At 34.8% G+C, this 24,742-nt stretch overlaps 2 protein-coding genes across 8 annotated transcripts; both read left to right on the top strand.

Annotated features, from left to right (window-relative positions):
- Positions 1-4,341, top strand: LOC140765144 (uncharacterized). Its single transcript, XM_073104086.1, has 9 exons — positions 1-140; positions 271-430; positions 879-937; positions 1,154-1,432; positions 1,652-1,709; positions 2,401-2,525; positions 2,822-2,884; positions 3,591-3,715; positions 3,992-4,341. The coding sequence occupies exons 2-9, from the start codon at positions 304-306 to the stop codon at positions 4,134-4,136; spliced, it is 981 nt and encodes a 326-aa protein (XP_072960187.1). The 5' UTR covers positions 1-140; positions 271-303; the 3' UTR covers positions 4,137-4,341.
- Positions 4,342-5,145: 804 nt separating this feature from the next.
- Positions 5,146-24,742, top strand: LOC140760884 (protein NUCLEOLAR FACTOR 1). Of its 7 annotated transcripts, none has more exons than XM_073097973.1 (26): positions 5,146-5,264; positions 5,823-5,952; positions 6,158-6,244; positions 6,507-6,624; positions 7,164-7,258; positions 8,776-8,956; positions 9,791-9,935; positions 10,343-10,466; positions 14,243-14,343; positions 14,440-14,568; positions 15,532-15,612; positions 15,806-15,984; positions 17,371-17,443; positions 17,773-17,832; positions 17,947-17,985; positions 18,077-18,165; positions 18,559-18,623; positions 19,248-19,294; positions 19,363-19,422; positions 19,678-19,749; positions 20,464-20,493; positions 22,079-22,173; positions 22,319-22,424; positions 22,646-22,708; positions 22,808-22,879; positions 24,358-24,742. In XM_073097973.1, exons 2-26 carry the CDS (start codon positions 5,925-5,927, stop codon positions 24,430-24,432), a joined length of 2,214 nt encoding a protein of 737 aa, XP_072954074.1. In that variant the 5' UTR covers positions 5,146-5,264; positions 5,823-5,924; the 3' UTR covers positions 24,433-24,742. The 7 variants fall into 7 exon arrangements, with proteins under 7 accessions (XP_072954074.1, XP_072954057.1, XP_072954066.1 ...); XM_073097956.1 differs by having other exon boundaries at positions 6,158-6,268; XM_073097965.1 differs by lacking the exon at positions 5,146-5,264 and adding an exon at positions 5,289-5,507 and having other exon boundaries at positions 6,158-6,268.

Here is a 24,742-nt window from a genome sequence, read left to right as displayed (position 1 = left end):
GCGATTAAAAATCTTTTGTGAGGGTCGAAAAAGAGACCAGTAGACATAACTCACGAGGCATATCCTAATTCCTTTCTCTGGGGTTTTCAACACCAAAAAGAGAAGAAAAAGGAGCAAACTTTTTTTCGTTCCTGTGCATTGTAAGGCTATTCTAAACCAATTTTAGTCCGTTTCTATCACAATCCACGATTTGGGTTCTTGTTGTCCTCCTCCTCCTCTAATTTGAGGTCGCGCTATTCTCTGAGTCCCCCCAACTCTTTGTTTGTGCAGGGAATTTTGTAGAGTCGCTCTAGTTCTTAATCAATGTTTGCGGCTAGCACAATAATGAGAATTGGGGGTAGTTCCCCTTTTAGCCAATCACTATTAGGCTGGCAAGGTTTTCCAAGATTAGGGTTTCCATTCGTGTGGTGGAAGATAGGGTTATCAGCTGGTAATGATTCTTTCCTACTGTTGATTGAGAATATTCTTTTCATTTGTCGATTTGTGTGCAATGAGTTGTGTTCGGTAGTGTTTCTTTTTTCCTCCGTCGGTTCATAATTTCCCTTTTGGTTTCAGATAACTTTGCAACAACTTCTGCTTTTCTGTAGCTAGGCTGATACTTGAGTTATATTCTGTTTAAAGAACCTTTGCTAGAATATATGGAAGCATTTTTTTGGTTGTTTGCACGAAATATCAGGGGAGATCTGGTGGAGAGATTGAGTAATATTCAAGTAGCTCTTCCATTGTTGCGATATAATTTATTTTCTGCTTGACAAGTTAGTTTTTTTTCTTCTTTTGCTCCAGTTTTTTCATTGCAAAATAATTGCTTCATTGAAAATTTTCTTTGTTAATTATGACTTGATTATGCTTCCTTACATGGACAGAGCATATTTGATCAGGTAGAAAGTGTAGCGACCCCTTTACTACAAGAAAAGTTCTTCCTAATAATCCATGCAGAGTAAGTGCTGGTGTGCATCTCATTTTTCATATTGATCTAATTAATAGGAGAAGTGGATTATAGATCTTGAATAGACATTAACTACAATTTTGAAGACTTACTAAAGTAGCCAATATGATAAGATTGTTATCATTCTATTGTATCTTTTAATGATGTAATCCTTCTTATGCAGTGCCACTAATTCCGTAACTATTCTTGAATGGGTCCTTGGTACAGTTTAAAGCATTTGCATCAAAGAAGTCTGAGAGGAAAAGGAGAAATCGCCAGTCCAATGATAGAACCTCGAGAAGTGAAAAACTTTCTCTAGACAACTTTGGAGATTTGTCAGATAGAAGTCCAAGCAGAGGCAACGACAGTTCTGCAGCCAGCGTTGAACTGCCTAATGGTGACACAGGTGCTGGTGTCCAGTTAGCAGGCTCTAGTAGAAGTGCAGTGCTTCAGGCTTGCATTGTCACATCCTCCTTGTTACTTGCACTGGGTGCAATTGCTCGTCAGGTTTGTGATTCTCTGTTTAACATCTTGTATGGCAAGTTTGCAATTTAGTATTTATGGATTACTTAAACCTTTGGACATATTAATTCACACTGAAAGACCAGTTAAACAAAAGGACGAATTTGTTTGTGTGTATACTACACGGCATATTTTGAATTTTACATTTTTAACTGAATCATTTCATCTTGCTCATACTCTAAATATTTGTTTTTTTATTTGTAGGCATCCCATGTTGCATCTATAGAAGGATGGCCGATTCTTGACACTGCAAAAGTGTCATGTAAGTTCTTATGCTCATTAGACTTCCTTATGAGATTTGAGATATTTCCTTTAGTTCATATTTGTTCTACAGAGCTATACGGTTTTTGAATATCTTGAAATAGAAGTCCATACTGAACAAAGATGTTTTGTATTTTGTTTTATGTTAGGTTTCTTAATATTAGGAGGACTAGAATTTATCTGCTAATTAATTTAGCTAGCTTGCTGCCTAGTCAGTACCTTAATAAAAATATGATTGATCTGTTTCTCATAACTCTCAAGTTTGATCATGTGAAGAAGTATGTGCATTTCCCAGATTTTTGGGAAACAATGCTTAAAGCCTCACAGTTCTTGGCTCTTTAACTCCTTTGCAGAGTGAAAGAAGTTGCCTTCCGAGCAACTCTGGCTTATTTAGTGGACAAAGATTATCCTTTGCCTATGTAACATTGACAAAGATAAACTTTTATTTTTCCTGTTCTGAAGATGGAGATACAGGCCTTACCCAGTTAGTATTGATGCATAGTATGGATGTCTCCTGTCCTGTAGGTGCTATTTGATCAAAAGAACATTGATTTTGTATGTGATTTAGAGCCAAGAGAGTCTGTTTTAAGTATATTCTTTGAATTGTTTCACCAACATGATTAATTTTGCAATTTATCTAAAAGAACAGTGCTCTTCTTATTACCCTTTGTCACATAAACGGTTTATTGCAGTTGGTTTCGAAATATGGCATATCGAATTAATCGTAGGACTCGTTATATTGATCTCATCCAGTCGATTTGTACTGTTGAAGACATGGCCTGATTTTGCAGAGTCCAGTGAAGCCGCCAATCAACAAGTATGTTCAATATATTCTTAATAATCTCTCTTTCTTGAAATGCATTATTTTTTCTCTTCTTTCTATTCTTTCTATGAGTGCAAACTAGAAGCAGGTTGGCTATTTTTTCCCCCTTCTTACTGCTTCTGTTCCTTTATTCAAGACAGCTATCCTCTATTCATGATGACAACATCTATAATGAGGGAAATTGAATAGGAAACATTTGAAGAAATTTGAATTTATACTACTAATAGCTTTCATTGAGTCTTCATATGTCATTGACATCTTTTTAAAGGTTTTATGTTTCCTTTTGTCAGATCCTTAGTCAACTGCAACCATTGGATTTTGTTGTGGTCTCCTTTCTTCCTGGAATAAGTGAGGTAAAGATGCGCAACATCACTCTTGGTGATACATTAAACTTATATAACTTTGGAAAATGAGTTTATATTTCCTTCTATTCAGTATGTACATTTTCTTTTCATTTTTGAACATAGACATATGTAGCATATAATAAATTGCACATGAGTGCGACATGTTTATTATAGCACTACCTCTAGTCCTCTTATAACTTCAATGATAATTTGAAATTTCTAGTAAGACACCAATAGCTTCTGCGGACATTATTGCCAATACCTACTTAAATATCTTTTACTGTGCATCATCGTCATAATGACACCCCACCAATTCTTGATGTACATCCATGAACCTCTCCAAATATGTGCAAAACCATCTTTAGAAAACACCAATTAATTTCCTTTTATCTTTTGATTTTCTTTTTAGGTGCAACTTGGTTACTTAAACAACATTCACAGTTTATTGAGGCATTAGGTTAGTGAGAATCTTAATTGCTCTTCATAAAGGGCTTTGGCTATTTAAAAACCTGCTTTCTAAAGATCGAATCATATTTTCACATCAACTGTCATCTTTGGCAAACATGCTCCTAGTTATCTTACTTCCCTATATTTTTATGTATTTTCTTTTGCAATACTTGCAGTACATATAAGAGTGAGAGATTAAATTTCGATAGTAATCCTCTCTAATGGACATGATCATCATCTATCAATTTTGTCATTTTTGAAATACCAGGAGCTGCTCTTCCGGGGAGCTCTAATGCCGCTTTTTGGACTTAATTGGATAAGTGCCTTGGTAACTGCTGCTATTTTTGGAGGCCTCCATTTGGGTAGTGGCAGAAAATATTCCTATGCAGTGTGGTAAGTGATTCTACAACTGTTGTAGCAAATATAAGAACTATTAGTTCCCATTACTAGTAGTCCTGGCTTGCAACTCTTTTTTATGATCAAATCCATGTCTGGTTGGGTGCCTTCAATTTGCCGAAGAACCACATTACCCCTGTGATAAGCAGGCATGATGCCCCACATATAATATCAATCTAAAAAAGACTATCTAAGACTCAATATTCTTTGTTATTCTAGCAAAAATCATGTCACTTTTCCTCTCTTATTTATTTGAGCTGTTTCATTGTTCAGGGCGACGTTTGTTGGATTTGCCTATGGTCTGGCAACTATAACTTCATCAAGTGTCATAGTCCCGATGGCTTCGCATTCACTGAACAATCTTATCGGTGGCCTCTTATGGCGCTTCACTTCTAGTCCGCAGGAGAAGTTCAAATAAATCTCAGACATATGTTAAATTCATACTTCATCTGTCTACAACTGTGATGTCTAACTGTGTAATATATATATTGTGCTTATTGACTTGTGCCTTATTGTCTTTTGTTATATGTTGTGGATCTTGTGTTTGTCCAAGACTGTACAATTAAATGAGTCTCTTGTAGCAACTTGATCTTACTTCAAAAATCATGTCGTATTTATCCAAAGTTTTGGTTCATTTTCCTTTAATTCAAGCTATATAACTGGAAATGGATCTGGCCACTTCCATGTGTTCTTATTTAAAGGCAATTACAGATTTACCTTTGTGGTTTGACTTGATTTCAACTTACTCTTTATACTTTAAACTAAAACACTTAATTATTAATTATGACATAAAAAGATTAATTATCCTCATAGAATGTAGTCCGATTTGAGAATGGTAAGAATAGTTTAATTATTTTGTAAGTATTTATTTATGATAAAAATTATCAGCGCCAATAAAGTAAAACATTATTCTTTTATCGATTTAAAAATAATAAACATAAGATATAAACTATAATTTCATTAAAGAGTGAGAATAATCTAAATTTTTTGACTAACTTAGTAGATAGACGAACAAAAATAACCATACCTTCCTTCTCTATCCTTCAAACTCTTAACTATCAAACCCTAAGCACATTTTCTATAATTTCTTCTCCAACTATCAAACTCTAAACATATCTTCTATAATTTCTTCAAATTCACTTCTAGGAGTAGGAGGAGTGATATAATTAAATAATTCAGGGATATATGTGTGAGGGTGGAAATGATATGAAGTATTAGTAGAGGGGTCTAAACATAATTAACTCCTCTTATTTCTTTTCAAAAGAGTAAATTGAAAGGAGCATACAATGATTTCGAGGGCGTGTTTTTTTTTTAACTTACGCAAATATCAAGTTTTTTGATGGTATTTATGAAAATTTTAAGTTAGTGAGATATGTATTTGCAAATATGCAATTATAGAGGGGTATGTTTGCAAGGAAAAATAGCCTAAACGACACCCCTTATTACCTTTAAACCCTAAACATAGGGTTTTTCTCTCTATCTCCTCCCTTCTCTCTTGTGATCGGAAGCTAGCTAGCGCTTGGTGTTCACGGCCAACGAGGGTTAGGCAAGTATATCTCTCTCGCTCTCTCTATCTCTTTGACGACTATCTCTTCTCCTATCCATCGGCATCTCTTGTTCCCTTCCTCTCCTCGTCGCGGCCTTCCTTTTCACCTCAAACTACCCCCCCACTGCGTTCTCCTGACTGCCCAGTCAACGACACCAGCTCACCGCTGTTGCGAAGGATCCCTGTTATATCTACGGAGCATGGGTTTCTTTTGATATTTTCGCACCGTAGCTATTAAAATAAGTACGTACTCGTCTGTTTTGTACACCAACATTCATGCCTATCGAAAATAAAGAGAGAATTTGATCTATGTGAGCTTGTGCACGAGAGAGTGCTTCCTTTCCTTGATCACAAGATATAAATTTACTAAAAGAATTCTTGAATCGTCTTTTATGTTACTTCTTTCTCAAAAAAAATAAAAATAAAAAAAAAATAAAAAAAATCTAGGATAAAAGCAGAGACAACATTAAATAAGCATTAATTTCAGCTAATATTTTTCCTACTCTTCTGTATGCTATAATTGCTAATCTTTAATTTTTTCTATCTGTTCTCTGGCAGGGTTAATATCCTCTCCGGCAAGATAATCGTTCTGCAACACAAAGTTTTCCTCTCTCTGCCTACCTAACTGTTGCTCAATTTGCCAAATCTTTCAAAATCCTAATGGGGAAATCACTTGGCCTCAGAAAAGGTCAGACTCCTAAAACCATTTGTTAATCTCGTCTTATTTTTGCAGTCCTTCAATTCGCACAAATTCTGTTGCTTGTGAATTTGATAGTTTGTGTGAACTGACAAAGAAAGAATACATTTTCATCAGGGATTGTTGTCAAGTAAATTTATTTAAGATTCTATTCCTAATGTGTTGCTAAGATGATGGAACACCGACAATGTTTTAGGATGGAAGAGACCTAAAGAAGCACAGCAGTCCGAAGTTAGAAAGGAATCTAGAAGGAAGATTCTTGATGATAGGTTGGAGGATGCAGGTACTTCATCACCATCTTCTTCAGGTGATTATTGTGATATTTTTTCTTTTCGAAGTTTCACCATGTTTTGTATATTCTATTTGCTGGTTTGCTTGATTTGCAATTGCTTTGCTTTATGTGGATGTGGATGCTAAATTTGACTAGAAGTTAGCATAGTTGGAGTACTATCATTTGAAGTAAGTGCTTGACATATGATTGATATGAATTTGTCTTCATTTATAGTTATAGTATCCCATTCTTTATGAAATTTACCCTCGTGTAGAAACTCCCAATACTGTTGCCTCCGATGATGGTGTTCTCAGGGAGTCATCTACATTTGACAGTCTGTTGAAGGCTTTGAGACCTGGCAGTAAGAAACTTGCTGCCGTTTATAGGATGAGGTAAGCTTTGATAAGTTTGATATATGTTCTCTAAGAGATTATCCTTATTTTGCAAATGAATAATTTGCCATGTTCCACTGCAGAATGCTCATTTTACCTATTTTCCTTTATTAAGGACGTCTTTAGGATGTTTTACTGCTTTCCACATTACATACAGATAGCAACTAGATTGTATCAATTATGAACTGTTCGTGGGCATTAAGACAATTTTAGTTGATGCTTATATTGAGCTACTCAATAGATTTTTTTATACATTTTTCTAGCTCAACTATATTCGTCATAAAACTTATCGACATGAGAGGAAAGTTCACGAGTACCCCAATATAATTGAATCTTATTATTCTTGTGACATGAAAAATTCTAACTTATTGCCTCATGACTTTTGAATACTCATTTTTCTATACCAGAGTTTTATGATCAAGTATGCTTCCCAGTTTTAAGTGAACTTAACAAAATCAGCTTTTGTGTCATTGAAAACCAAGGATATGAAATCTAGCAAAAATATAGAAATTTTGCTTTACCATTTTCTATTTGTGTAGGGAAAAAGAAGAGAAGGGTAGAAGTGATACTGAAGAAGATGAGAATGATGAGTTTGAATCTTCTAGTTTGTCCGAAGGAGAGGATGTTGATGGTGGTATTGTTTTAATCTTTTATCAAATTTATCAACTGCCCCATTCCAATCAATTGCTCTATCTCCTAGTGCTTATCTTGTTTATGTAGTTCTAGATCAACAGCCATTACTTGTTCTATTAAGTACCCCCTGAATCATGCATCTAGTTGATGGATCTTGGCATTTAGCATGGTAGATAAATTTTGGATAATTTTAGCTTGTTGGCTACATGTGACTAAGGAGTAGAGATGAAAAAGGATCGGATAGTACTCAAGCCATATCCAGATTCATATTTTGGGTCCGAATACGAATTCAAATATGGATATTGGATGGATAGCAAAATTCAAAATCATATCCTAAGTAAATGAATACGAATAATTTTCGAATATGGATCGGATAATTTTCGGATAGAAGATCGGATCTTCATCATATATGGATCGAATTTTAAATGCATTATGATATTTTTTTGAGACAATTAACATAAATATTAAGAATTAAAATTAATAAACTTTTTACATGTCAAATGCATATAGATTTAGTAAAATCAATCTCTAGAAATAATATAGAACACATTATTAGTAACAATATCAATATTTACTATTTAAATAAGCAAATAAAAAACTGTAAATCATTCAAAAAATAACACAGTTAAAGGATATCGGATATCCGTATCCAAAAAATTATATTCGATCCGTATCCATGTCCGAGTTTTTTACCTGTATCTGAATTCATATCGGAGTTTTTTTTTTCAAAAATTCTTCCCAAATTCAAATCCGTATTCCGGTCGGATAGAATTTTTTAATCCAAATTCAATCTAAATCGGGTCAGATAGTGGGTCGGGTCGGAATTAAATTCAACTAGTTTTCACCTCTACTAAGGAGACTATTTTAGTTAATGCCAAGTTTTGGAAGGGAAAGATGATTTGATTTCTTAAAATTTTGGCTCGATCATGTAACAATCTACATATTCCCACACCTTGTATGAATATGACTTGCATATGTCCATGTATGTAAACCAACAAAGACATTAAATGTTAGTGGAGTTGCACGGGCTTTTCTCTAGAATAAGTTCCCATGGGGACCCTGTCTATGTATTCCCCAAATCTGCTGATTAGATCAGCACTGCTGCCACATAATAAATTGCTGATGTAGTCAGCAATTTTCTTGCATGCTGCAAAACAGCTGATTGATTCAGCAGTAAACTCCTGAAAATTCTTAGGTAAAAGTTGGTTTATTTACTGCTAAAAGAGCCAATTGCATCTGGAGTTTTTCAGGTCACCTAAAATTGTAATATATTTTGAAAATTCACCAATATACATTTTTTTTAATAAAAGCCTATTTTGGGGAAACAGTTGTTGTTGTGGGCCTTTCTCCTGATGTCTTCATGTGTTAATGTTTGATATATATATATATATATATATATATATATATATATATATATATATATATATATATGAATGAACAGGAACTGTATTTGCTAAATGAGTGACTTCATTTACCTAAGGTAAAATTGTAATTGTTATTTCTAACTTTTGAGATCAGGTAGTGAATATAGTCTGGCTGATGCTGAAGGAGATGATCTACGAGAAAATCAATTAGCTCACATGCCACTACAAGTTGAGGAAGATGACACTGGGGATGAGGATGAAAGCATGGATGGTGATGATGTACAAGGGATGCAAAATAACAGCCAGAATAATGTTAATGAAACAGAGAGCTCAAGGTTGGTTTCCTCCAACTTAGGTTTCACCAATTTTATCAAAATGGCTATTGGTTAACCTATAAGACTATAAAAATGTCACAGAGCGTTAGGTTGTGATAGATGATGACTGCTGCACCTCTGTGTTTAGCCAAATTTTTAGATACTTCAATTTAAGCATTTATATAGATATTCTCAGTTTGGTTCTAACAAATTACCTTTATTGTCAAATTTTAACATCATACTTCTTGAGTGAACTCACATGGTCTGTCTGTCTCCCATATGTCACCTATCTGCATGTAGTTTAACTTAACTCTAAAGGGCTATATTTTGAGAACTAGAACTTGTTAAATAAATTGAATTTGTCTACAACATTCCTCATGCATTTATATCACTGATATTGTTAGTATTTATTTAGAGGTGAATATAGTTCTGCTCGTCTTATATATATATTCTTTTGTTTATAAGAAATTTAGTATAAGATTGTTGCAAGTTTCTTCTGATCTTGTCTGCATGTTAAGTGGACCATGCTTACTGTTGATTTTTTTTTGTTGTTGTAAAATTACTGTTGACAATATGTGAGCTATAAGGACAAAAAAAGAAATTATTCATTGGATTAGTGCTATTAGTCCTTTCTTATTGCATTTCTGAGGCCTTTTAAGCTGTTGGTCAGAATAGTCAATTGTTATTATTTTTGTTGAATTGGATCACTAACTAGAATATTTTATAGCAATGTTGCACATTTAAAGTTCAGACTTTTTGATCATACATGTAAAGAATGCATTTATGAGTAGAGAGAATAAAATTTTTATATCTGCAGTGTTTTTGATGTGTTTTATTCCAATACACTTTGTTCAGCTCTTTCCATCGACATATTGGGCATGTCCTAACAAAAGAAGAGGTCGATAAGCTGACTAAGCAGAAAGCAAAATTTGATTGGAAGATACCTGCAGTTGGCATGCTAAATGCTGAGTGGGTGGGAACAGGGGAATGTATTTTGGAGGTACTCAGGAATACATCAGGAACTTTATCTTCTGTCTCTTGAACCTTCTGACATTAATTTTTGATATATGAAAGGATTACTCTGTAAAGTACTTTGTGGAGATATGCTAGAAAGTTGTTGCAAGTACTGCTATATAGTACATACATATATTGATTTTCATTTGGTGATCGGCATACACTATTGTTGAAGGCTGGCATGCTGCATGTGTAGATTCAGTGTTATGAGACATGTCGACGTCAATGAATGATTTTCATTAAATATGAAGACTAAAAAATTGGCCTCAGAAGTACATATACCATGTTTTATTTGGAATTCTTTTATCTGGCAATCCAGATAAATCCTGAATTGCTTTTACGCTTGATGGTAACTTGATAGCTTAAGTTTAATTTTTATTTTTTCATTTTCAGGAAACCAGCAGAGATCTTGTTTGTGACCTCAAGGAAAAGCTGTATAACCATTGGCTAAATATATACAGGGACTCTAGGTCTGGTGACTTCCATTCTTCTAGACAGAGTTTCTTCTTCTCACTTTGTAAGTCCTTAATAATCACATGAAATTGATCTGTCCTTTTTGTTGAATTCTGCTGTGATTACACATGCTGAATGATATTTGAATTGAGGGTTTTCTTGGAACTTTCATGTGATTGATTCCTTTTTGCTTTCGGATTCTATTGTATCACTGGACATGTTAGATTTGTTGTTGTCAATCCAATGAGAGGAATATGGGGAAGAGTCTTGAGAATTGCAATGATTGAGTAGGAACAAAAAGGACTGGTAGCCACAAATACATGGCTGATTCAATAGGAAGTAAAGCTCATGCTTTTGGAAAAAGCTTGGGTCATAGAAACTTTTGGATATTGATTTTGCCTGGGATGTGGTATCCATGCACGTACATTCAATTTGAAAGATGGTTGTAGCGATTTTATTAGTTCTTTTTAGATCCTTCTCATCTTTAAGCTTGTAAGCTTTAGCAATTTCTGGTGACACTCTAATGATTCTTATTCAAGTAAGTCTGGGCTGGATGAATATCCACTGTTGAAAGTCCATAGTTCAATGTTTCAATTTTGGTTTCGGCTTTGTTAAGAATGAAATGTTTTGTTCAGTAGTTTCAGTTCTAGTTTTGTTGTGTCGGTTTTGGACTTCTTTTAATAAATAGTCTTATTTATCTTAGTTTTCAATTCATCACACAAAACCTAATAGCATGTAAGCAATGGGGTTGATATAATTAGGTCAAGATTGGATTCAAATCCAACTTGAATTTAAAACATTCATTAAAAATTTACTATAGGGTAGTTTCCGTTGGATGTAATTTTTAAAATTTCAGGTGTTGGTTTCGGTCGAAACTCCAAGTCATATTCATCTTAAAAATATTACGCCTTACATGAACCTGCCCAGTCTTATACTGCGTCAGCAATCAATTACTGTGACTAGACCCATTTACCAAATATTCGAGTTCTATGCTGGGCAGATCAGCTAAACAGGTGTGGGTTGAGTTTTCTACCCCTTAAGCTGTTGGTGATCGGTTCTGACCCAACGGAAGCAATACCATATCTGTCTGTGAAAGGCTAGACTTGAGAGAAGAGACAAGAGGAGAAAATACTTTATCGTCTTCCCTAATTCACATAAAACAATCTATATATAGTCTTCCAATCAAACCTATTCAATAAATCAGCTTAACCAATGATCAAGTGGTCGTTCGAACGACCTGAAGAGTGTTTGGACGCATCAATAAACTTTGCTCACTCCTCGCTCCTTGAAAACTAACCTTGTTCTCAAGGTTCAAATGTAGAAATCGTAGCTTTAGCTCCTTAAAACTTTTCACGTGGTATCCTTCAATGGCAATTCTTCCCCTAATTGGCGGCATTGTGTTTGACCCAAATCCCATAGGTTTTGTGTGGCTATTGGCAGCTCGATTGAAGTCGTCTCTATCATCATCATCATGAAGAATTGCTTTGCTTTATGATTCATCATCTACTACATCCCACTTATCTTATCCAAAGGCTCGACCCTACATTCCCTTGCAATCGGTACTTCTTTCTTACCATCTCAAACTCCCTTGTCAAACTTTTGTAGTTAAAGACAATTGTTCCAAACTTTACAACAACTGCACCCCGCACCCCAAGACGATATAAGAGTCATGTAATCCTAAGGGATACACATTGATAGGGAAGCACCAGTTTTGTTGCTTAATCTATGTGCCAGGACGAAGTTTCGTGCACTCCAACCTATTTTCTTCAGTCACCAATATGGAAAACAGGGAGTAGGCTCTATCTTACCCTGAAGCTCCCAAATGATCAACTTGCTCACAAAATTATGAGTGCTCCCATTATCAGTCAACACTAACATCACACACCGAATAAAGTATTTTGTAATTCATAGCCATGGCATCACACACCCGGATAAAGTAGATGGTTCTGCCACGCCTTTTAGGGTGGCTTCAGTCGTCTCCACATCCACTGTGTCATCGAAGTCTGAATTGACTATGAGAACGAATAGTTTTCCTTTGCATTGGTGTTTGTGAACAAACTTTTTGTCACCGTTAAAGCACAAGTCTTTTCCCATTGCTCCCACATTTGCTTATAAGTCAAACTCTAAAATCATTACTTGACAAAGTTGTCGGTTGCACGATGCCTACCGGTTGAGCCCCTATTAGTGTCAACCCTGAGATCTTGCTGTCTGCTAGTAGTTTTGGACTCAACCTCGTGGTTGGTGTGGGTAGAAGACCCAGTATATCCTGTATCCGCCTCCCCATCACAAGTCAATCCTCATGTATCTGTGCTAAATCATGGCATAAGCTATTGTTTGAGGTTTGAAAGATTTCACTTCTAGCTATATCTTCTCCAGTAGCCCTTTGATGAAACAACCCAACAACGCCGATTCTAATTATTTTTAGACTCTCAAGGCTAGTTTCTCAAAGTTGTTCTGATAATTGCTGACAATTTTCGTCTGCTGCAACTTCTTCAAGGCTTCATCAAAATTATCATATTCAGATGGCTCGAATTTGGATGTTAACCCCCGAGTAAACTCCTGTCAACCTTTTAATGAGTTCATTTTTGTAAAACCACCGGAACTATTACAGGGTCTCACCCTGTAAGTGTAATGCGGTAAGCCTAACACTCTCCACTGGCTGTATCCCTTGGTAGGTGAAAATTTGCTTCGCTTTAAATATCCAACCTATAGGATCTTCTCCCGAGAACTTTGGAAAGCCCAGAGAAGTGACTCGGGGCTAAACTCCCCCATTCTAGTTACCTCAACACCCATAATAAGATTGGTTGCTGGCCTCACTTCCATTATGGCCAGCGTCTCTGTGATGCGAAACATCTGCTCCATCTCCGCATGTTATTATCTATTGTCTGTATTACTTTCGCTGCTCCAATTGTATCCCTGATTGTCGATGAAGAGTGTACTCTAGCATATCGAGATAGTTCTTAACTGATGTCATCCGTGTCCTTGGCATCCTCCTCGACCTTGCGATGAGTTAAAAACAGAGTTATATCACTAATTGATAGGTTCTAACCTAACAAAACCCTATCAAACAATTCCAAAGCAGAATAATGGCAAAAAGAAAAGAAATTGCGAACCCTACCCTCTGGCTAGACTTGAGAGAAGAAAAAAGAGAAGAAAATACTTTATTGCCTGCCTTAGCTCACATAAAACAATTTATATATAGTCTTCCAATCAAACTAATTAATTAAGGAAAAAAATCACACTCAAATCTATTCAAGCAAACTCTTGAATTAAAACAATTTAGCGAACAATCAAGCCGTCGAGCATTCGATTGCATCGACGAACTTTGCTCTTGGCCAAAAGTATTCTTATCTTGTTTGAATAGAACAACGACCCCCGTCGTCAGGCATTCGAATAACTGACTAGGCATTCAAATGCCCGACTCAGAATTCGTCTGTTTTGACAAATCTCCTCTCGTGACCAGACATCATCTCCTTCGGTAAGTAGACAAAAGCTCGACTTAGAATTCGTCTGCTTTGACAAATCTCCTCTCGTGGCCAAACATCATCTCTTTTGATAAATAGATTGGAATGGAGTGATTAGATCTCCATTCCTATCAGTTTGTTTTTGGCTCTAGCTTTAAATGTCATTTGTTACTAGGGAAAGTAATTGGAATCTCATTCTTTCATTTTTATATCTGGCTCTTCAAAACCACAGTTACCTTTTGCAGGTACCACCAAGGTTGTAAAGGAATGTCATTTTTTTTTAAACATATTGGTGCAGTTCTTTATATGATGCTTGACATCATTTTGCCTAGTTGGAGTCATGAGAATTTTATTTGCTTGTTTGAATTTGGTGCAGGCAATAGTTATCGTGATATAATGCATTGCAATAAGAGACCATTTTATCTCAAGGGCAGCGAAGAAGATTCATGTATTATGGATGCCTATATTATGCATGCTGTATGTGTAAATCCTTCTCAGTTTCTTTGTTTCTGTAAGTTACTGAACATTTTTAGTTTTTCACAAGTAATTCTTAGGCCAATATTGTTTTTGTAGTTAAATCATGTATATAGGACAAGAGACCATGTGATAAAAAATGATGCAAAACTTGAGAAGCATGAACATAAGGAGAAGGAGATTCTCAATTGTGACGCATATCTTGATCAAGGTTTTACTCGTCCTAAGGTACTTTTATCAGAGCTCTTTTTTGATGTGATATAATATTGATGATTAATTTGGTTGTTTCTTACACTTGAATTCATTTAAGTCAAGTTCTAGTGGAGTGTTTCCATTTTTTAAAACTAGTTTTAGAAATTTTTTTTAATGCTAGGTAACCAATTGTTTATCTACATATCCAAAGTACTATGAGTTGAGACTATTTGGTGTTTGATGCACTACTTTTAAAGTTAATGCCTTAATGGAGGAATTATCACAGCCACGACTTTATGACTTGTTATCACATTAATTTTTAAAATGCTTCTCTTCTAAGGGATAATTGCACTAAAACTTCCTAAACTATTGCTAATTTCCATATGCATCCTCTCATATTTTTTTGATACATATTGACCTAAATTATGGAAAATCTCTCACCTCTTTAATGGTGTTAATGAAAAATATTAAATAACCATTTTACTCTCAACTTTTCTCTCTTTTGTTCCTCTAAAATAAGGGTGGATTAGTCTCTAGAGGGCCTAACATTGATTACATGACACTCGCATGTCATTTTTTAAAGGAAAAATCTAACAACTAACTAACGAAATTGGCATTTCAAAGATTTTCCATAGTTAAAGAGTCAGTGTGTCTTGAAAAAGAAAATGATGAAGCCTATGTGAAAATAAGCAATAGTTCAAAGATTCTAGGTGTAATTATCCTTGTTTTCCAATTGTCCTTTCATCATTAGGCGGAGTTTCTGTGTATTGGAAACTGTCTCCTAAATAATACATGTGTGGTCCGTCTTCTCCTCTGATTGCTTTAAATATAGATTAGTGAAATCATAGACTATTTTAAGTGGTTTTGGTAAGACCCATCGATATGTTAATTTATTTTGAAGATTGTATGTGTGTATGCATGTCCAATCATCCATGGTTATAAAAATCAATTCTGCTCTCTTTTTTTCATTGGAAATGTTTTGCTGTTCAATCTCCATAGGTTCTTTTCTTACTACCACTTGCAAGCATTGCATCACGTGTTGTGAAGAGGCTGATCCAACTTACTCCTTTATCAAATAAAGTATGTCCACTGACTTTGTTTCTTTATTTCTTGTTTTATTATTTTAGATTATTAGATATGAAGTTATGAACTTTGTGCATATAATTGTACTTGTTTGATGAAGAACTAAGAACTAAGAGACATAGGTGTAGCTTTGAATACTTGTTTCTTGGGCATTGACTTAACTGTCCTTTGATTTTCTTTTGAATTCTAGGACAATGTGGGGCATATTGATCGTTTTACAGAAGAGTTTGGTAATGGTGATTCTGAACCTGAAGATGACCGGAAAGATGGAAGTTCCGAATCTCAAACTCGTGCGAAACCTGCAGACTTTCAAGTCCTATTTGGTGGAAACAACAATGATCACTTTATGCTGGGAATAAAATTCACTAAGTAATTCTTAACAGATCTTCATTTACTCACTTTATCTAGTATAGGTTACTTTATTATATATGGCAGACGAAGTAATCTGAATTTTCTGCTAACTAATTTTTCGATGCAAGAGTACTGTAACTGTAGCATTATAAATAATTCTATTGCTGTTAGTTATGAACTATCAGTTATCTAATTTATCTTTTGGGTTGTTCAGAAAATAAATAGAAAAATATCCTTTGAATCTTGAAGTAAAAATAGTGTCTAATACTGTGAGTTTGAGTTATCAGCCCCTTTTTCCATCAACCCCTGCACACCCAATTCCCTCCACTAAATGTGGGCCATGTTATGATTAAAGATTTAGAGCAAAACAGTACCTGTTTTTAAGTTATATTTTTCTGAAGCCGTAGCCATTGACTCACATGAACATTGAAAAAGGATTTATCATTTATATATCTGACCCCAATATTACAAGTCACCTTATTAGTTGCTATTGTGATTCATAACACATAAAATGTCAGAAAGTGTGGTTGTTGGATGTTGAAATTTGTCACCAATTAGTGTTTGAAAGTACCACTGCTATGAGTAGAGATATATGGCCCTCCCCTATTTGCAATATGGATAAAAATCACACTCTAGCAATTAATTGAAGTGACAACCTATTTGTCCAGGTATAAATCCATTTGCATGAAATCTTTGAGATTATCCACCCTTTAATGCATATATCCATGGTCAGACAAGATAGCCACAATAAAGTCAATGTGTTAGGCAGTCCACTAAGCACAAGTTTTGCTTTGACCATTTTAGAAATTTATTCTTTCACTACAAAGAGAAGCTCATGTTCATCTTCGGTTTTGACATGCTTCTCTTTCAAGCAACAAATCTGAACATGATTATTATGGATATCGTTGCTGCTGGCTAACTTTCAGTTGTATGTTTCTGCTATATGATTGCTAGACAAGGATTGATTCAGCTTCATGATCTGAGAAAGACCTCAATGGCCATTTTCCCTCATACATCTTGTATTGTTGTATGTGCACTCATTATTAGGTGAATTATGGCATTGTTCCATGCTAAAAGGAATGGTGATGTGTCTTTAATTTCTTCTCTACAATAGAGCAAATGATTGCAAATATTTTGGGTGAACAAATATGACAAATCAGTTGGTGAAGACTGTCATCGTTATGGACTTTCTAGCACTTTAGAGGATTCTTAAGTCAGTATACTGCAATAGACAAACTGACAGATGGCAACACCTATTGAGGCTGCATGATTATTTCTGAGAAACTTCTTTGCTTACTATGGTCTATGAAACATCTATGTGTCGTGTAATGTTATGTGTATCCTGATGTACTTTCTCTTACAACTTTATTGGAGTAGACATCATATGTTCATCTGTGTTTGCAGGAGATCCATAAAATTGTACAGCGATTTCTATTCCTCAGACATCATTGTTGCATCTCCTCTTGGATTGGTCACTGTAAGTATTAAACTTTCAATGTGTAAGGATATCTCTGTCTATCTACCTAGGCTCCATTATCAGCAAGATTCTAGTGTTGGAAAACCTTATTTATACGATCTAATAGAAGTCGGTCTAAGCTTGCTTTAGTATTACTTCTTTCTTAAAGTTTTTTTCTGTGAGAAGAAATTTTGAGGTTTATTTTGTAGTCTAAAACTTTAAGTTACAGTCTTCAGATGTTTCTAAATTCTAATGTTATTTATAAATTAATCACTTTTTCTTAACAATATTGTACCAATTTTGTAAAGTTGCTTATTTACTGGTAAAATTACCTTTTCTTTTCTTGCCAGAAAATTGGGAAAAGTGAATTTGAGAAGGAAAAGGACATAGATTATCTATCGTCAATCGAGGTATGTAGCATTCCTTTTACTTGCCATGCCTGTGAAATTAATAATTAGTTGTTAAGTTTATGCAACTTTTATCTCCCTCTCTGATTTACTTATTTTTTATGTTACAATGAGCAGATGTTGATAATTGATCATGCAGACGTGATAGCCATGCAGGTTAGTCATGAGCAGGAAATTTTATTTTATTTTTTCTTTGAGACAATATTAAATAATGAATTGTATCTGAAAGACTGAAACAACCATGCAGAATTGGTCCCATGTGAATACTGTTTTAGAGCAGTTAAATCGCATACCATCAAAGCAACATGGAACTGATGTGATGCGCATTAGGCCATGGTAGGTTCTCATATATAATTTCCATTTTGTCCCATACCTGTGTCATGTTGTCTTGAGCTTCAAAGTGCACTGTGCTGTCTTTACATCCCTACATTCATAGCAGGTAGCTAGAGTATGTCCACCATTTCTACTTTTTGTTTCTTTGATTCTTGTACTTTCATTTCATTATGTTAAAAAGAAAAAGAAAGAGAAAAGGAAAATCTTGGCTTTAGCAGATAAAGATGAAAGGTACTTATCTTAGTTATTTTTCTAAATTTGTGGATGATTTTGGTATTTCAAGATCGTGAAGTTGATTTTAATTTATTGTTTGCTGAAAGGGGGCATGTGTGTGATCAGAATAGTTAGATTGAGTATCACACTTATGTATATGTGACATTTTCTTTTAATAACCAGGTATTTGGATGGGAACGCGTGTTTTTATCGACAAACGATACTCTTGAGCTCTTATCTAAATCCAGGTACTAAAATATTTTTAGTTATTCAAATTTTGCTATATGCAATAGAGATGGATAAATACTATTCCGTTAGTATTTACTTGACCTTTTTCTTTTCCGGATCTCTTCCTGGTTTGTATTAGGTCCTTATCTTGTTGATTCTTTTCTGCGATCATATGCAGAAAGTATTATCTGGCTAGATCAACAAAGTGGAACTAGGGAAGTACAGACGTATAAGATTTTCTGCTAATAGCTCGAGCAATTTCACTTAGATTATGTTCCTGCCTTGATGTTCAGGCCTTGAAATTCTTTTTCTGCCATCCTCCCCTCGGTGGATTAAGATCCTAGATGGTGCTTGACAGATCAAGTCGAGCTTTTCATTAACTTCTAATTTGTCTATCGTACTTCTATATTTCAGATGCGTTGCTTGTAAGAAATTTGTCTTTTCTGTTATGAGTGTATTATTTCTTGTGGATATTAATCAATCTTCTCCCACCTCTAACCCTCTGATATCTTCTTTCTTTTCTCTTCTTTTTTTTTTTTGCTTACTGTTAAATTTACTTTCTATAATATATGTAATGATCACCACTCTTCACTCCATAAGTTTTTTCCCCTTAAGATGTCACATGTTTCTTTTTCCTCTTGTAGACATGAACGCATTATTCCATCGCCAATCGGTTAATTATGAGGGAAAGGTATGCCAATGTACTGAATTTCTAGAAGCTGAAGTTCTACAATAAGCTGATTTTCTTTTCCTTTTCAGGTTAAACTGGTGATTGAATATAAAGGTGTTCTTCCCAAAATACTTCTTCAAGTAGGGCAGGTAAGTTGGTTTGTTTAGCTTATTTGTCTATATTCTCTCAAGTTGTGCGAGGGAGTGTTGTGTCTGTTCATGTGTTGTATGTGGAATATACTAGTTTGGTAACTTTAGGATTTCCTAGTAGTATGATAGTATCCTTTACTCGTCTTTCCTTTTTCCTGCTTTTCTCCACCCTGAGAGCATGGGTAAATTCAGCAACTTCTATGTACATTTTGGTTCAGATCATGAAATTCTTACAGCGTGTAACCACTCCATCAGGTATATGAGCGTTTTGATGCCTCTTCAATCATTAGTGCTGATGATGCTCGCCTTGATTACTTTTGTAAGAAGGTTAGTTTATAAAGCTTCCATATGCTACTGTTACTTATGCTAATTCCATATATGAACTTGAGGCGGTGAAGGTACTAGAGGTTGTATGGCTCTAATCTCAAAGTTATATATTATCTATCAGGAAATAGTGACCCTACTAAGAGAGCTAGGACATGGAGTAATTGATCAGATTGCATTTTGAGTTTTGTCAATTTGATATGCCTTACATGCACAAGTTCATCCATGAATTTGTATATAATCTTTAAGTCATCATTATTTCATCATTTCTCAAAACAAGGAGGGCCAAGTCAAATAGGGCATTCAGAGTTGCAGGAGCCAAGGTTAGACTTCAAGACATAGATCTTATTGGTCCTTCTGATAGGGTTTTGTAAAATGCAAGAAAATTTGAAAATAAGCATGGTAATATTTGTGAACTATTGTGGATTACAGACTACTAAATTCAGCAAGTCACATTCTAGATGCCAAACTGTACTTAAATAATAAATCTTGATAATGAGCACACAAATACTATTTTTACTCATGCTAATCAGAACACGAAGCTTGGAAGGATTGGTTCCTTCTCTTGTACTAGGTTTAGATTTTATCAAGTCTAGCTTGTAACCTCTTGTATAATATGTACTAATTTCCATTTTATTTATATATGAAGTTCTATCCTACTCTTAAACCTAGAACTACTACTACTACTATCTGATATACTTCATTTCTCGTGTGCAGGTTTTCCCTAAGATTAAGGACTCTGTTGAGGTATTTTTTTATTTTATTTTATGTACCATCAATCGATTTTGTCCAAGTTTCTTCTTGATCCATTTGGAAAATAAAAAGAATTAATTCATGCATGTTTATTTTAAGTACACTTATGAAACTAAGCTAGACACATTTGTAATACAAAAAATTAGAGTATCTTTTACTTTTTAATCCATGCAAGTTTTATCTTTCCTTTGATGCGATAGAACTTAGACCTAGGCAATATTTGTTCACAAACATACCCAAAATGCTATATTACTCCATGGATAATTGAAAGGAGATTTATATTTTATAGGACTAATGGAAAGTTTAATAGATCTTACTTATGTCTCTTTTTTGATTTGCATTCCTCTATTTCCATAAACATAAATTGAGAAATATCACCTACTTTTCTAAGATTAAGATATTTGTATGGCACAACCTACCTACAAAAGGTAGATCTACACAATCTATCTTGCAATATCACCTATTTCAATTGGTGAACGCAAATATTATGTGTTCCAAAACTTCAGATAAACACATCTAGAATAACCTCACTGAATGGTCTAGTAAAGACCAGCAAGGACTATCATGCTAGTGTTATGGTCAGTCATCATCATGATACATACCAATTGGGATGGTACATGATTGATACAGATTGGCACAAAGCTGAGAGGTAGTTAGGAGGGTTTGATACAGGTTGGCCTAGGTCAGCATGGAAGAATTATAGATACTATCCCTTTACTTGTTTTGACAATTTACTAGCACACTATGTGCGGCCAAGAATGTGGCATGACAACAATGAGGGGTAGATCTACAATTACTTGCTAACGATTTTTGTTTTGCTTCTTTTAGCCTTTTTGACAGCTTTCAAAATTCCAACAGAAGAATTAGGCAAATGTTTTCCAACTTTAATTAAAATTTTGGCCTGTACTCCTCTCCACACATTTGGTTTGGGTGGTTTTTCAGCTTTGGTAGTGATTATCAAGCTTATTGGCCTTTCATGGTCGATAACAGGAGAGGTTACAGTCTTTTATGTAAAATTGTTAATGTGCAAGCTAATAGATATGGGGATACGTTCATTATTGGAAGTTATGACATGAAATAAATGACAGCTAGTACACCATAATACTAGTTTCTGGAGTATCACAACTAAAATCAGGGTTTTCTACTTCGAAAAGCATATCAAGAAGGGACAATACATTGCCAATCCTTAAATTCTATAGTTGACATCTAACTTGGAAAATTAATTTGAGCGGCAATTTTTCAAGTGTAAATTTTGGTATAGTAGAAAATATACATTTTTGTTTGCAGAAAAACAGCAATATAAGGAAGTTTCTGGCTGAGCTTATCATTTTCTTTTTGGCCTTATAGTGAATTCTGGCCAGAGTTGACTGTGAGGAGAGTTTGGGACAGAATTGATTAGAATGTCGAGAAACCCGAGATTTGTTGGGTTTCCAATCGGATTTGGCCTTAGTTGAAACTTTAACCTTGAATGAAGTCTATAATTTTTTTTTTATATTTGTTATTTTGTTACCATGTTTTGTACATGTGTCATGGATCATTTATTTTTAGTAACTTCACTCTTATTGGGTTTTTCATACAGGGAGGAATCTTGCTATTCATAAGTTCCTACTTTGAATTTGTTCGGATTCGGAACTTCTTAAAATCTCAAAATGCTTCTTTTTGTCTGCTTGGGGAGTAAGAACACTTACCTATTCATCCATTTTGATATTTTCATAACAAATTATTTTGATGTATTGCATTTAATTATTTGCCATTCTTAAGCATTTTATGACACAATTTGCAAAAGGTCATTTGCTAACTTGAATAACTTGTATCCTAGGTATACAAAGCAAAGTGATATATCCCGTGCACGGATTTGGTTTTTTGAAGGCAAGCGGAAGATCATGCTTTATACTGAAAGATCCCATTTTTACCATAGATACAAGGTTCCATCTGATACTCAAGTAGAAATGCTTCTCATGCTGATATTTCTGTGCCTTAAAGTAGCTAATGTCTTCTATGTGCTTTTTGCTAGTGCACCTTAGATAGGGAATGATTTAGTTCTTATCTACAGAAGTACCAAAAATTATATACGTTCTCTAAAACTAACTTCCACTGTGGCTTCATCATATAATGAAGAAAACTTTGTTTGATTTATGAAATGCAGATCCGCGGAATAAAGAATTTAATTTTCTACTCTCTGCCGGAGAGAAAGGAATTTTATCCTGAGGTAATCTCTGAATAATAAGTTTTAGTCCTCATGATATGTTTTCTTTGTGTTGTCTATATGAAGCTTATTATCTATATTCTATTATCATTTTTTTTTCAGATTATCAATATGCTTGATGGATCTGACAACAGGATGTGCAATGTGCTTTTCTCCTGTTTCGACCATTTTAGGGTGAGTGAAGTTGAAACCTTCAATCTCTTGTACCATATGGGTGGATTGTGTAATGGCTCCAGGTTGGCTAATGCATCCTGAACTAGGTTTATTCTTGGAAATGGCTTTTCTTGAAGAAAATTAATTTGATCTAAGCTAAGCTACGAAGTGAGAGCATAATACAGTCCGGGCTCAATCAGATCCTAAACAAGCCTGGGCCCTTCGTGAAACTTGAATATCGGGATGATTTCATTGATGTTGCTTGTACATGTTTGTCAGTTAACTAGAGATAGTGAGCATTTGTGAAAACTTGCATTCTTTCTTTCTTTCAATGTGGTCGTCTTGCTACTCTCCTCTCTTCCACCAGTGCCTCAGCTAAAGCACCCTTTCTGATATCTCTTGTTCTGTTGTGCCAACTCTCTTCACATATCCACCCTAATTCCCCCCCTCCTCTCCCTCCCTCCCTCCCTCTGTTCTCCCTTTGCTCTGTGTGTGGCTTCTTTCTCTGTCCCTCTTTTCATATGATTTGAACTATTTCTGGTTCACTCTTTCTTGGAAGTGGCTTCACTGTAATGCAATTCTGCTTACTTCAGCTTGATGCCTTCTTGGGCATGCCAAAGTAGCCAGGGATCTTCCCCATCCATAAAACAAGCTCTGAGCATGCTTTGCTTGTAGTTTGTACATTGTTGTTTCCTGCAACTTGACTCCATGTAATTTCAAACATAGTAAAGTTGTGGGAACTGAATACGTTTTATTATGTCAGATATTTTGGGATATGAATAGAAAGTAAACAGAGAAAAAGAATATGGAACTTCTCTATTGAGAGATTGTTGTAGATCATTTATATTGACTAATTGTTATAGATGGCAACTTCTGTACATTATAAATACCTTAGATCAGTATGCGCCATCACATCCCACTTCTGATCCTATTTCATTTTGCTTATAAGCTATCATGTTAGTTATTGCCAAATATCTGGACCTGGGACATTTCTCCACAAGAAGAGATTTGATGTAGTTTGGACAATACTATTGTTTTCAATTGTGCTATTTTAACTTTTTTTCTTTTTCTCTAATTAATCTTAGTTATCATTAAATTTATCACTCATGACTCCTTGTATTCCAATTCATCTACATTTTTTTTTTGTTAAGGTCCTTCATCCATAAGTGGATTTTTTTTTTCTCAAACTGTGTCTTGCATTGTCATTTTCAGTTTTCTCTTGTTGTGGCTGCTTTCTTGCCTGTATTGAATTATATTTCTTTTGTTGATGCACCTTGTTGTCTGTTGGGTATGGAAAAAGCATTTAATTGTTATTCCTGTATCATATCCGCAATAGGGACTACTCTCAATCCTATCCAAATAATGTCAACCATTGTCATTAATAGCTCAGAGTCTCCTTGATGTCTCCATATGTAAATTGCTGCCTTTCCCAATCTGTTGGACTATTGGCCCAGCATACACTCAGTTGTGCTTACCACTGATGATGACTTAATTTGCAGTTGGAAAGAATTGTCGGAACCTCTTCTGCAAAGAGAATGCTCTCCTCTAACAAGGACATGTTCGTTTTCTGCTGATGGAAGCTACTGAGCTAAACTTTTCTGGAAATGTTATCACCAATGGTCAGTGGGGGCAAAGCAGAACTCAAGGCATGCTTCCATGCTGATTCGCACTCGCTTTATAATTTATTAATCTTGTATTTTTGTAATATCTTTCTTTTTTGTTGACAAAAGTCGGAAAGCAAGTTATTTTAGTCTATTTATTGTAGTTCTGTTTCTTTTAATTCATAGCTAGGATAATTTATCTAATTTATTTTGGCCTTGCCATTTGAGTGTACAAACTAATTTTTGATCAATACATTTAATGATAAAGCTGAGAGTTGATTTA

The sequence above is a fragment of the Typha angustifolia genome, chromosome 1 (genome assembly GCF_048772165.1).
Source record: "Typha angustifolia cultivar Huaian chromosome 1, ASM4877216v1, whole genome shotgun sequence".
NCBI classification, from domain to species: domain Eukaryota; kingdom Viridiplantae; phylum Streptophyta; class Magnoliopsida; order Poales; family Typhaceae; genus Typha; species Typha angustifolia.
The sequence above is the reverse complement of the archived record's forward strand: the minus strand, read 5'-3'. Positions and strand labels throughout refer to the sequence as shown.